The sequence below is a fragment of the Strix uralensis genome, chromosome 3 (assembly GCF_047716275.1).
Source record: "Strix uralensis isolate ZFMK-TIS-50842 chromosome 3, bStrUra1, whole genome shotgun sequence".
NCBI classification, from domain to species: domain Eukaryota; kingdom Metazoa; phylum Chordata; class Aves; order Strigiformes; family Strigidae; genus Strix; species Strix uralensis.
In genome coordinates this window covers 63,469,953-63,484,326 of record NC_133974.1, presented here as the reverse complement: position 1 = coordinate 63,484,326, position 14,374 = coordinate 63,469,953, and the positions used below count along the sequence as shown (strand labels likewise).

General features: G+C 41.7%; 1 protein-coding gene across 3 annotated transcripts; it reads left to right on the top strand.

Annotated features, from left to right (window-relative positions):
- Positions 1–32: 32 nt before the first annotated feature.
- Positions 33–11,727, top strand: LOC141940872 (pantetheine hydrolase VNN2-like). 3 transcript variants are annotated; one of them, XM_074862552.1, is made up of 8 exons: positions 33–1,758; positions 3,682–3,913; positions 4,018–4,148; positions 5,224–5,416; positions 6,021–6,312; positions 7,306–7,679; positions 7,836–8,006; positions 9,305–11,727. In XM_074862552.1, exons 2-8 carry the CDS (start codon positions 3,701–3,703, stop codon positions 9,437–9,439), a joined length of 1,509 nt encoding a protein of 502 aa, XP_074718653.1. In that variant the 5' UTR covers positions 33–1,758; positions 3,682–3,700; the 3' UTR covers positions 9,440–11,727. The 3 variants fall into 3 exon arrangements, with proteins under 3 accessions (XP_074718653.1, XP_074718652.1, XP_074718654.1); XM_074862551.1 differs by having other exon boundaries at positions 33–2,789; XM_074862553.1 differs by lacking the exon at positions 33–1,758 and having other exon boundaries at positions 3,755–3,920.
- Positions 11,728–14,374: the final 2,647 nt, after the last annotated feature.

Here is a 14,374-nt window from a genome sequence, read left to right as displayed (position 1 = left end):
ACAACTGCTTATGCTGACTTATGCAAGTCTGCTCTTTTACCCCACTCATGCTTCTTTTTTCCTATTTGTGTTGCTTTGGTTTAATTGCCTTTATGCCCTTGGTGCATGTTGTGTGGCACATGGCAGCACAGAATAGTGCATCATGGAGGCTGAGCAAGGACTCCAATCAAAGAGTCAACTCTGAAACAAAACCTGCCACCACTTCTTGGTCAGAACTCAACATGAATCATAATTTCTTTGAAACCTCTGTTGAACCAAAACTTGGAATTGAAACCTCAAAGTATTGCCAGTTCTGAGCAACAACAGTTGCAGCCTGCTGGCTGCACTGGATACTATTCAGTGCTGGAACTGTTTGCACTCAGTAAAGAGGTCACTGAGTGATCTGGTATCATATAGCAGCTCCTCCTTCCCATCTTCCTCTTACTTTCTGGTCATGTAATATCAACACATGCAAAATAAGCCTTGTGCTTTACTCCATCATGATAATGCTGGGTGGTGCTGCCCTGCAGATGAATTTGCTGTAGGGATTAGGGCATTTAGATTTCTACTTAAGACCAGGTACTCCTGGTGAGACGGCACTGTTCACATCTTTGCTTCCTCTTCTCACCCAGCAACCTGTGCTTTGTTGCTGCTGAGGGACCCGAGTGACCTTCCTTCAGCATATCAGTGTATAGATGTGCATGTTCTGTGGCTGTGTCTTTAAGAGTGGTCAGAGACCCCTCTTAGTCTAGTTTCTCCTTTCCTTTCCCCACACTGGCACCATTCCTGGTCTCTGCATGGTGCTCTCAAGATCCTAAGTCCCATGTACTTCTGTTATGGAGGCGTTGAGACATTGGGAGTGCAAATACTTTCTGAACTCCAGCAGTGATTATCACTGCTGTGCACCATATGATCTCTTCTGTTTTCAAATGCAAATAGATAATCACATGTGACATAACATAGTGTCATGTCTAATATAATGACATGTTTATCAAAAGCCTGAGACAATGTACTCTGACTCATGGAAGCTCAGCATCCTGGCTGCTAGGGCCACGCTTTCTTAAAACCTTGTTCACTGTTGGAGTCAGCTACTGTCTGACCACAGGCTGATCTCTGTCCAACAAGGGATTATCCAGTGTGATCCTCTTCCCATGGGGACAAATGCAGTGCAGATGCTGTACTTGTCCCCTGGAAACCTCGTGGGTGATACTCTCCCAAGGAGCAACTCTCTCCCAAGGAAAGGATCTGGATTTAAAGAGGCTATGGCATACAAGAAGGTCTCATCTTGCAACACAGAAGGGATTCAGTAGGAGCACATGGCTGGTCTAAGAGCTGAGAGGCAGCTCCTTCAGGTTTGTTCACTGCTAATACCAGTCTTCTGGCTAAGGGAATGTGTGTGTAAGTAATATATGATCCCAACCCTGAATCTGGTGAGTAATCTTGAATTCAGGATTTGGTTCAAGGCCATTGTGGTTTGGTTTAGGTATATTTGTATGTTGAGTATTTTCCTATAGAAGACTGGCATAAGCCCTAATGGCACTAAATTCTTTTTGCTACAAAGATTGCATAACATTTATTGTTGTGAAATGTGTTATTGTGGGAAGTGAGTCAAGCATACAGAAAGTAATTCTATGCAAGTCTACCCATTATCCACACACCAACTCAGTCTATATAAAGACAAGGCTGTGTTGTAACCACCGATAACAATAAACACTTCTTCGAGGGAAGTGCAGCAAAAAAGTGTTCTGTTACTTGACAGCTGAATCAGAACCAACGAAGGTAAGAAACATGGGCAATGAGATGCAAGTAACCTCTGTGCATGTGCAGCTTTAACTTCAAGATTTCTGTTGGAGTGATCTGTAGATATAAGAAAGCAGGTTGCTATAGGCAAAATTTAGAAATTGTGGCTCCCATTCATGATGCTTTTCCAGCAGAGATCTTTGGGGGCCAGAGATCTTCAGAGCTCAGTTACTGAGCAGTGTGCTGACGGGTTTGCTCAGAAAAACAGCCTGCCTGGCAGTCCCCTTACGATGTGGAACAGCCCCCAAAGGCCTTGCAACTCTGAGCCAGTGCTGTGCTGAGGAGTGGCACAGGCAGTGCCAGTACAGCAGCACCGAGCTGGGGGCTGGCCACCTGCCTCCTGCAGCCCTGCCTGCACACCGCGCCCTCGAGCTTGGGCAGGAATGTGTCCGTGCTGGTTTTTGCTGAGATTTCCCAAACTCTGGCTTGTTTTCCTGCTGTGACCTGGGCTTGCCTTGAACTGCATTACTACAGCAGTACCATGCCCAAATCATTTGTAAATCTGGCAAGCGACATGTTTCTTCAGCTGCAGCACAGTGGTGACTTCTCTGTTGGTGGTGCATGGCAGCATTGCTCAATGCTGGCAGCTCTTTTGCCTTTAATGTTGTGGGACTTCCTGGGCAGAGTGATTGCATTTCCTGGTGTCAGCTTTCTACCGCTCTGGGGAACTCCCAGGTTTTGTGCAAGACTTTTCTTTTTAAATCCCCCTGTCTTTGCTTGCCCCTGGCCTCCTCTTGGGTGACTTCCAGGCTCCAGGCATGGGGCTTCCTAAAGCTTGTGCCTGTGCCGTGCTTTGGGTGCTGTCTGCTCTGGAGGCCTGTGCCCTGGGCAGCTACATCGCAGCCGTCTACGAGCACAGCGTGGTCTTGTCAGAGGACACTGAAGTGCCAGTTTCTCCTGAGGAGGCCTTGGTGCTGATGGACAAAAATAAGACTTCTGAGTGAAGCTACATAGTGAAGAGGAAGATATTTTCAGGATGAAGAATATTTTCCTTGGTCTCTTGCTGAGTGGTAAATGATTAGCCAGGTTATGTTCCTTTACCCTCACATACTGCAAGTTCTAACAAAGGTCTTTTTATGAAGAACTTGAAGCTATAGTAGTAATATTCTATTTCCAAAATACTATGCAAAAATTGCTTTCTGTGAGAAAAAAACCTGCTTTGTATGAGTAATTTCAAACTGCTTATTGTGTAAAAAATGCCTTTTGTAAAAAAAACAGTAAAAAAAAAATAATCTGTGTGTTTAACTCTTTCTCACAAAACAAGCAAGTGTGTTAGCTCTAGTCAGAGAGACCAGCACAGTTCAAGGGTTAGTTTATGTTGCAATATGAGCTCAGGAGGGAGGACATTCTCAGGGCACCTGCTACAACTAAATAAGCCATTGGCCAAAGGCAAGAGGCATGGCAGGACCACGTGTCTCATAAGCATAGATGAATCAGCTATGCTCTGAAGCACGAGGGCTGTACTTCACACGGGTATTCTGCCTTCAGCACTGGCTGAATACTTAACTGATGGCAGCCATGTGCAGTAAGGTTATATGGAGTAGTGTGCCCTATCCAGGGGAGTTTGGGCTCACCCCAAGATGGGTTTGGAAGCCTGGAGAGGGATGTACAAATGGAGTGTGCAAGTGCTCCTTCCACAAAGTCCCTTTTAGATCAACATTGCTTCTGACATGCTCTCTTAGCCTTTTGTTCACCTTTTATTTAGAGTATTTCAAATTGGAAACAAGATCCAATTCCTAGAGATATTTCTTTGACATCTTACTATAAATAAATGTCCTGATTGTTGGCAGAACTATACTGTACCTTCCCAGATTACTCAATAGAGGATTATTTCCAAAGCAAACTTATTAGCCTTTACTCCTCCTCTTTCTATCCGGTTTATATTCCCCACGCCCAATCCAGGAGCTGCGAGGGACCAGCCATGCTCCCTTCCCAGACTCTCCTGCACACTGCAGTGTTCGCACTCACAGTCCTTCAGGCCCTTGCCTCTGACACCTTCATTGCAGCCGTCTACGAGCATGCAGTCATCCTGCCAGCTGCTGCCGCTGAACCTGTCTCTCCTGAGGATGCTTTGGCCTTGATGAACAAAAACATGGATGTCTTGGAAGAAGCCATCAAGGAAGCTGCCCAGCAGGTACTCGGTGTGTTGCGAGCATTGTTAATTAGTGTTTTCTTCTCCTGCTGACCCTCCTGGTTTTCTGTTGATGGGTGAAATCTTAACGGAGCCTGTTGTGTCAGGGTGCCCACATCATTGTGACTCCTGAAGACGGCATTTATGGCTGGCGTTTCACAAGAGAAGCCATCTACCCCTACCTGGAGGATATCCCTGATCCGGCAGTGAACTGGATTCCCTGCACCGATCCCACAAGGTGATTTCTTCTGCAGTTATTTATGTGGTTTCAAACTAGTGTCTCCTGGAGTCATGAGCTGCTCCCAATAAATGCCTAAGAACTGCTATTTTTTTTAATCTATTAAAAATCCCAAGTACTGTAGAAATGAGATGCATTAAAAAGAAGTCTGAATTAAATGGTAATGGGAATATGCAAAGTAAAAAGCATTGTGACAGTCTCACTTTTTACAGTTACAAAAGGAGGAAAATTTTAGCAAAAATCATTATTTTTAAAACATGTAAAACTTTATCACTTCAGACCCATTGTGAAAATTTTCTGTTAGTATAAGCTAGTTTATTATAATGTCAGATGCATAGACTAGACAAGGTGATTCAGTTCTCAGCTCATGTGGCTGGGTGATTTCTAAATCAAGTTGCACAAAATATTTATCTAGATCTGAAAGAACTGCCTTTTAGAAATCCAACTGCTTGCACAATCTGCTGTGTTACACAGGGCTGCTCTCAGTGTGTGTCAGCAGGGGACACCAAGAGGACCAAGGTCATGTCTGAGCTAAACTTTTGTATTCTTTGATTCTGAGGCTTTAAGAAGATAGATTTCGGGAGTGTTCAGCTCTGTAAATGCTGTGACCCCTTTTTACTAAGGGCTTATGGGCAGCTGACTTAAACAGAGTGAAGAGTCTTAAAAAAGGCTAAAATGGTCTTTTGAAATCAAGGTTTAGATCTGCCTGAAAATTTATTTTTAAGTTATTTTAAGTTTATATCTGTCTACTGATTTATTCTCTCCCTTGTTTTCTGAAGCTGTCCATATCTTTGTATGTGTGTTAACTGGGAACTATATCCACATAGAAGATAACATTGTTAAGGGTACAGGAAAGAAGAGCTCAGGGAGACCATTTTTCAAAGCTAAGAGACCAGCAATTTAAAATGATGCTATGATTAGAGAAGAAAATGAAAAGAAACTATGATTTGATCTATCCCCTTTTCAGTGCCTGGGAAATAGTTAGTGGAATAGCAATTTTGAATGCATTTTTTCCACATCTGAACTTAATCTTATAAATTTTTCTGTTTTTTTTCTTTCACCAAAAATGCATTAGATTTGCTCCAACACCAGTGCAGGAACGACTCAGCTGCATGGCCAGGAATAACTCCATCTATGTAGTTGCAAATATCGGGGACAAGAAGCTGTGTAACTCCAGTGATCCTGGCTGTCCCAGTGATGGTCGCTATCAGTACAACACTGATGTCGTCTTTGACCCAGAGGGGAAATTGTTGGCTCGTTATCACAAGGTAGGGAGGCACTTCAGCATCACCCTGTAATTGATTATCAGTATATTTTTCAGCTCTCTGGCACCAATTTCAGCTGGCTTATACAATAATTTTACATTATTGTAGAGCAACAACTAATCCAGGATGATCTGATGCAAGGATCTTATGGCCAGAGAGAAAAGCAGAAAAGTGCTTGATCGATCAGGCGTTATTCCCAGGAAAATCACAGAGTGATGCAGAGTGCATGCCTGATACCAAACACCTAAGGGGTACATTTATGATATTAAATGGGAAAGAAGCAGTGAATGAGTTTTCCATACTCAGTAAATGTTAGCTGGTCCTCCGTACAGTTTTAGCCAAGCCAGATAGCACTTTTGCAGGTGACATCTTGGCAGGGTTTAGCCATTAATATTGGATGGGCACTGCTTCCAGGAGGTAGCTGGGGCACAGCCATCCTGTTTTGGAGGGGCAGAGGGTCTGCTGGATGGATGCAAACCCCCTGTGTTAGCCAGTTCAGGCATCTCAACCCCCAGCTTTGCCTTAAAACCTCTCTCAGACACAAAAGTAGTACTTCATAATCTTGTCTTATTTTTAGTTTCTAACATGCCTTTTTCTTCACCTGCAGTACAACCTGTTTAGAAGAGAAACTCAGTTTAATTACCCCAAAGAGCCAGAAGCCATCACTTTTGAGACCTCCTTTGGAAAGTTTGGCATTTTCACTTGCTTTGACATCCTTTTCCATGAGCCTGCCGTGGTCCTGGTGAGCGAGTTGCAGGTGGACACCGTGCTTTTCCCCACAGCTTGGATGAACGTCCTGCCATTTCTGACTGCAGTTGAGTTTCACTCTGCCTGGGCTATGGGCATGGGTGTCAATTTACTTTCAGCAAATACTCACAACATCAGCTTGGCAATGACAGGTGAGTTGCTTTTGGGAAAAGGGAAATTGTCTTCAGAGTACTGGATTCAGAAACAGGCAGAAATGTTTTACAAATAGTAACATCTCTGGAAAATAGTGTTTCAGTCAGACCAAAAATCTTCTTGATATTATATTAAATGTAGTAAAGAGCTTCAGGCAAGAAAATGTTGAATGTTCTGGGAGAGGTAAAATTAGAAAGTCCATGACATTAAATTTTGATAATTTAAAAGTGAAATTTTATTTCAAAAATGGCATAAAGTTTCACTTAAATTTTCAGCCTCTCACTTAGAAGCAGTATTTTTTGTTTAAAATTCAATCAACAGTTAAATGGAGAAAAAATGTTTTCAACAGAACTTAATAACCTAAAACCAAAAGGAGGATTTCTCTTGTATATTGAATAAAACATTTTCAGGTTTTTGTGTCTGCTGAAGAATTAGAGATATTCATGTTTTGATTTGATCTGAATATACATCTACTGCCTTTTTTTTCTCTAAACTGATAAAACATTGCTGTAGCTGCATCTATAACTTTCCCCTGAAGCTGAAGTGAAAGCCACAAAGGAACATTTTTTCCTGCCCTAAATAGACTGAGCTTTAGAGTTTAGGCTACAGCCTTGGATTTCCTTCCATGAAATGTAATTACCCCCATGGTTTCCTTCTTTGGCAAATACGCCACTCTTCAAGTTCTGATTTATATTTAAATGAACCTACATTCTTAAAAAAAGAAGGAATGGTCATGTGTCAAATTGCCATTTAAGGCTCAGGTTCAAGATCCAGTGAAGCACAAAACCTGTGAAGTTTAGGTCATGTTTTTACAATATGATGGATATTTTAGCACTTCTGTGCTTTAAAATTCTTCCAGAATTCCCCATAACATGTTGACTGAAAATAGCACTGAAAAAAGCCCGCCAGTGTGGCACAGAGGGTAGCTGGCCCCCTGCCTAGCTGTGCTCTGGGGTGCCAGCTGACGGAGGGCTGGTGGATGTCTTTGGCAGGCAGTGGGCTGTTCACGCCGGAGGGACCTGCCGCTTACCATTATGACAGTGGGACTGAGGAGGGACGTCTCCTGCTAGCAGAGCTGAGTGCACGCCCCCGTCTTTCACCCACCTACCCCCCCGCTGTCAACTGGAGCTTGTATGCCACAAGCATCAAGAAATTTCCAGAAGAAAAAGACACATTTTCGGGGGCTGTCCGGCGGGATATATTCACTTTCAGTGAACTCAGGCGCAAAGCTGGAAATTACACCGTTTGCCAAGGAGTCCTCTGCTGTCATTTGGTCTATCGGATGTTAAACAAGAGCAAAGATGAAGTTTATGTCCTGGGTGCATTTGATGGACTTCATGGTTCTCTCATAAAATACCATTGGCAGGTAATTGGTTTTGTAGGGGTATGCGTGGGTTGTATATGCCTACATCCCAACCCACACTTGTCCACTGCTGCATTGTGATAACTTTTCTTGCTATCAAATCCAGCTCTTGACTGTTGAAAGCTTAGCGATTGCCTTTCTGCATCCTTCTCCCTGCAGATTTGCACGCTGCTCAAGTGCAAGAGCACAGATCTGAGCACATGTGGGCAGCCGGTGGAGACGGCTCAGACCAAGTTTGAGATGTTCTCCCTCAGTGGCACATTTGACACCAACTATGTCTTTCCAGAAGTCTTGTACAGTGGGGTGCAGCTGGCCCCTGGGGAGTTCAAGGTAATGTGACACCCTGGAGCTGTTTGATGCAAGGTTTTCCAGCCTGTGGTGCTGGAAACCGAAATGGTAGTAAAATCCCATCCAAGAACCACTTTCTTTGGTTCTGCAGATGGCAACTTAAGGGGACATTTAAATGGATGGATTGAATTAATCCTTACCGATGAGAACATATAAATGCTAAGACCAAGAATCTCTTCAGTGTTTTCTTTAGCAAATATGCCTTCCCACTTCAGGTCCCAAACCTATACATAGCAGCTCTCAAGGACCTATTTTCTACAGGTTAATGCTGATGGGTGTTTTAGGAGACAAAGAAATCAAATATTCTGAGAAATTGTCCAAGCAAGTAAAATTACTAATGAGTATCATGCATAAGAGCAGAGATCCTATACAGTTAAAAATGTTAAAAGTTATTTTTAAACGTTTTGTAGGCTTTACTTTTTCATTTGAAACTTCATAATATATTTAGTTAAAACATGTTTTCATTCATAAACCTTAGATTACATTTATGTAAGAGGCTAGATGAACTCTTAATTGATTTGGAAGGGTATTTAATAGCTTATAAGAGACAATAAAGACAGTGAAAAAGACTTGAAAAGTTTTAGGGGAAAAAAGGGTGATTTTCTTACAAGGTAGAGAATGGAAAAGCGTTGCTCATCCTGCCTATTTGTTTTGGATAGGACTCCTGTAAAAACATACACATCAAAGGATTTATTGGTATGCTAAAATATGATCATGGTCTAATTTAAAAAAAATATTTTGTATTTTCTTAACAAATACATATTTATAGTTTGTCACAGAGGCTCTTAAAATGTTGCAAGTGTTCATAGTCTATGAACAACAGTGATTTCAAGTTGATCTGTAAAAAGTCTAAGAAAAGCAAGATATGTCCAGTAGCTTGAAATTCTCTATTTCCATCTGGAAATTTTTTGGAGTCTACAAATCAAAAAGATTTCAAATTACCATCCTAGATATGTATATAACCTTTATCACCATGTATGAGTAACTAATGAGAACCTAACAAATCAGTTATTCTCACTCTCACCTTCTTACGAGGTGGAGAAAATGATCTTTTTTTTCCAAAGATGGATCTGGGAGAAGTTTTAAAGACCTTCAGGTTCCAGGAAGTGTGGGAAGGCTGTGGCAGAGCTAGAGAGAATTCTGGTTTCTTTCATTCTCATGATTGTCTTTTAGAAGTGCTGCATAAAATATTCAACAGTTAAGCCCTGCCCTTTCTGTACTATGCAATATTGCTACTCTGTTAGTGGACTATTAGTGTCAGTCTTTCTCTTTTCAACTAGGTGCTACGTGATGGACGTTTGAAAAGTAAGCACGGCACATCGCAACCACTCGTAACAGCAACGCTTTTTGGAAGGCTTTATGAAAAGGACCTGCCACATCCTCTGCGAACCTCCCCATATAACGTAACTCCTTAGGTGTTACACAGTCACCATAGACAGGAGGGGAATTTCCTGCAGTGATCCATCTCCTCATGAGCCGTGGCAGTTTTCCTGTATCATTCCTGTTCTGCAATCTTGCACTTCTGCTCAGCAGCCATAGCAGTTGCATTTATTTAGGAGAAAACAATGTAATCGCCCTGTTGTGTATACCTTTTCAATAGCGCTTGAGCCAGTGCAATTATTTTTTAGTATGAATGATCTATCACATGTCATCTTTAATTAGAAATTATTTTTTTCCCAAAGATATCATGTAGATTGCCAGGATCACACTAGAAAGAAGACCGATATTGAAATGTGTGAAATGTGAAGTTTACCAGTTTGCTGGAGAACAAATCTTCTCCAAGGGAGCCTTTCTGTCCTTTTTGTCCCTTCCTGTTTGTCAGACTGTATAAGCACTAAGTGTCCCTGTTTCTTAGCTTTACACACCAATTTATAGTGCCTCCCTAATACTCAATGGGTCCATTGTGACCAAGGGACTGGTCAGAGAATGCAGAGAAAACCAGATTTGAAATGGTTTTAGGTGCAACCTTAGAGAGAGAAAGTGGTCCTCCACAACCCACACAGGCACTGATTCTGGCTGACCTCCATAAAGCATCTTCAGTTCTGCAGTCCTGCTGAGCTTGCTCCACATTGTGCATGGCAGACGCATGCTGGGTCCGATGAATTTCAGATCATACATACCATAGAAACATAGTATGTCAACACCTTCTCCTGGACATTTTGAAAATTTCTTCAAAACTGTGAAAGCATAGGGAATAGCCAATGTTTTAGTACCTGAAACACATTTTACAATGTAGTGTGAGAAATGGGCATTATTTGGAACTTCTAGCAATGATATGTAAAACTTGGCACTCCTGGGCCTGATTTCTGTCTATCATGTTTTGCAGCAAACGGGCCTCATTTGTACTACATATGCCTTGGAGTGGTCCCTGCCTCAGTATTTATCCCATAGTCTTTTGTATCTACTACCCTTCACATCACTGGCTTACAGCCTGCACCATGCTTAGCACTGAGCTGCACTAAATGTGGCACATTTGAAACACTCTGGCTTCCCACCCGATGCACACCAACATGTGTTATCCAGAAGTTTTTGAAATCACATGATTTCTGTTTTTCCATGTGCAGCTGCTTCCCAGCACACAACTTTGGAGTCTCCTTCCAGAATTTCATCCTGGAAATAAAACAGCTGAGCTTGTACTCAGGGGAGGGACTGTGCCACTTGGGAGCAAGCTATTCAAGACAGACAAGGCTTTTTCTCACCTGTAACTCAGACTAGTCTTTCATCAAACAGAGAAGGTTTTGGTCAAGAGAAGTTATGGCTGATCTGCGGCAGTACAAATCCCATGTGACTTTTAGGTGTGTAGTACATATAGGGTCCAGAATTTCAAGATGCAAACGGCCACACCAAAGGGTGGGAGCTGACCCCGCTCCCCAAGCCAGTCTGGTGCACTCCAGTAACCCGTTGTCTTGCCCATAATAGTCAACAGTATGGAAGGGCAAACGAGACTGAGTATACTGGTTATGAAAGTCTGCAGCATCATTCTCTTGACTGTACAAGTCTGTTGGTTTGCACTAGGGTCAGAACAGTCAGGCAGATATGGTAGAAAGTGTTTGCAGAAGAGCTTCGGAGAGCTTTGTCCTGGGGATGGTCCCCACGGTGGTGCTTCCCCATCCATCTTCAGTGCTGCTCACTCAGCTATCTGCCCTGGGAGAGCTCAAGGCAACTCTCTGAGAAAGGCCAGAGCTACCCTGACTTGTAAACTTCAGTACTGAAAAAGATCCTAAAATGGTTTTTAACTTGAAAACATAATTCTCTCTGCTGTTCCTGAACCCTGATTTTTCCCTCTCTACCCCAGAAGAGATACCTCTGATACCTTTCTGTTCTAGTTTTGATTGTTCCTTGAGACAGCTCAGGCCTTGGCTCCAGTGGGGTAGGGCTGGAAGAAAGAGGGAGCCCTGAGGTGGGGGAAGGCCACTGCCTCCTGCTACTCTCTGGCCTCACTGGCTCTGCAAGAGCTGCAAACTTGGGTGTGAAGCCCATGCTTCACCTTCTTCTCACATGCCCTGCCGCTCACCTCCATCTCCCCTTTGGGTGCCCTTCAGGTGAAATACACTTTTATTACCTGGCCTGAATTGCTCATGTAGAAAAGAAAAAAAAAAAAAAAAAGGAACTGCTACTGGAGTGGCATGTGAATGCAATTTGACTTTTGCTTTTGTTGTTGCAGTCAAATCACTTGATTAAAATATTTTTTCATTGGTTGGCATCAATATCTTTTCATTCTGATCCACAAAAAAGAAGAATATAGGGACATTTGAGACATAAATGCCTCATAGGTGCATCAGTGGCACTCTTGAAACAAACAAATACTTTGCAGGTTGCTGGTACTCTAAATCCTGAGTATTTCATGTACTCCAAATGGACATAGAATTTATAAAAATCTTTCTGAAACTGAAAAATAATACAGTTGGGCGACCTGCACTGAACAGAATTGTAGATGTTCAGTTTATTGTTACTAGCTTTGTATTTCTCCTATCAGGTTAAACTTCCCAAAAATATCTGTAGCAGTGGAGTCAGAGTTCATTAGTGTTAATGAAATTGGGCCCCTGGGGAGGTAACTAAATTTTTCTTTTATTCAAGAGTAGATTTTATGCCATGTTCTTCTCCCTTGTCACTATTCAGGCTGTGATAATTGAACATAAAAATCTCTCACATATTGCTTGCTGGCATTTCTGAAGTATGGAGTATTTCCCAGATACATGCAGAACTGACTGTCTTAGGTGGTTGGAGCTAGAAACGGGTAGGGTACAACTGATATTGCTAGTTATGAAGCTTATAGGATATCAGAAAGGACTCTCAAACGTAACCATTAGGGGCGCAGAAGCCAAGGATTCTTTGAAAATGACACTAAAACCAAATTTGAAGAACGGTTGACCTATAGTTTTCAAGATTTGCTGCACAGCTTTCCTCTCCCTGAGAGGGTAATAAGGGTACCGTACAATGGACCACTGAGGAGTTTATTAATCCCTTTCTCATTTCTGGTGATAAAGCAAGAATTTAACCAAGCAGAAGATGAAGCTACATGGACTGTAGCAGCAGTCTCAGAATAGCTCCATCATTTTAATGTGCAAGAACCATGAACCCTGCGTTTGGGTAAGGGTTCCCTGGAAGGAGTTCAAAAAACAACCAGATCTTCAGCTGAGGAACTTGGTGGTCACAGTGACTAGATAAAGTTCAGTTTTAGGAAATGTGAGGTTTTGTAATAAAGGCCAGTTTCAAATGATGCAAATTGCAGAAACATTCAGAATACAGAAGCAGAGAGATAATGGATGACCAATGCAACAAATCACATTTATCAAGAACAGTTTCAGTGGAATTCATGGAAAGTTAACTGGCTATGCACTTTTCTACCTGCTAGGAGGGAGGTAGAAAAGAGAGATCGTTAGCTCATCTTTGGGAAAAAAAAAAGACCTATCTTATGTTTTCCTTATGGGACAGAATTTGAGTTTCTGAAAGAACAGGAAAGTTTACTGACTGGAACAGATATGCCAGAGGAGAAGAATAAAATTAATTTATATATAATTCACGTCGATGACTCCACCTCAAAAGCTACTCCAGATGGTATCCTAATGAACCCCATCCTTTTCTGAGTTGGAAAAGCCTGCTTTTCCCACGTCAATATTTCTTCCTTATACCTTGATGCTGGCCAAAGCAAACAAGACCCACCTGTCCACAATGTTTCTGATCATACAGAGAGAAAAACAAGTCCTCAACAGATTTTATTGATGCAAGGCTTCCGATGAAGGTAGAAAAATACTGTGTTAAAACAAGTGTGAGCCAAACCTTATCGCTGACTTAAGTAAGACTGGTGACAACTTTAGGGAAACTTTAACTCTGAGTAAAATCTAATGTACTTTATTGTACATGCTGAATTAAAGCAAACAGACCTTGAGCAAAAATAGACTGACAGAATCTTAATAATATGGTTTTTTTAAAGAGAGCAGGACACTACAGCCATGTCCTTTTGTGCATATTCTAGTCATGATAACCTCAAGTTATGCATTAAATAATGTGAAACAGAAAGGTGCAGTCAGAGATTGCACAACTATTAAACCTAGTAACAATACTAAATGTTTATGAACAACTCATCATAGGTGAATTGCTGACAGTATAAGACACCATTCTTAGGTACACAGAATCAGTGTAGATACAGTGAGTGATAGACAAGTGACCATGATGTGAGTTTGAATTGAATTCATACATTTCTAATTAACCAAGAACCAAATTATAACCCCACTTCATCCAGACAGTGTTTGCAATGTCACAATCCACCATCAGAGCAGGAAAGATGAAAAAGGAAATAACTTGCATAGGTCAATAAAGACAGCAGCCATTGTTATAAGGCTTACCACAGCTAATACAAGAATGCTTCTCAGTGGCTTGTGATGGACTATGAGATGTCATGGAGCCCAACAGAGAAATAATTCCAATATACCTTCTAAAAATTAAACTCTCAACACCATAGACAAACAGCACCTCATACTGAAGCCACAATGCAAACAGCATTACCTGTGGATCAGGCACAGTTAGACATTATCAGTCTCGGTGAAACCGAAACTTAAGCATATTGACAATATGTTAATTTCTCTTCCTGTTTAGAAAAGAATTAAGAATTAGCAGAAGCACTTGTAGCCTCCACCTGTGAAAGTATTAACATGTTTCTTGTAGTTATTCATTACTACAAAGTTGTAAGTGAAATAGTCCATTGTCTGTTCAGATATTCTTGTGGCAGCAGTGAATTTCCACTACAAGAATATACAATATAAGAGATGCATTGTAACGACATGATTTTAATTTTTCCTATCCATCCATTTGCTGCTTCTAATGTTAGTTAATTTTGATGAACTCATAGT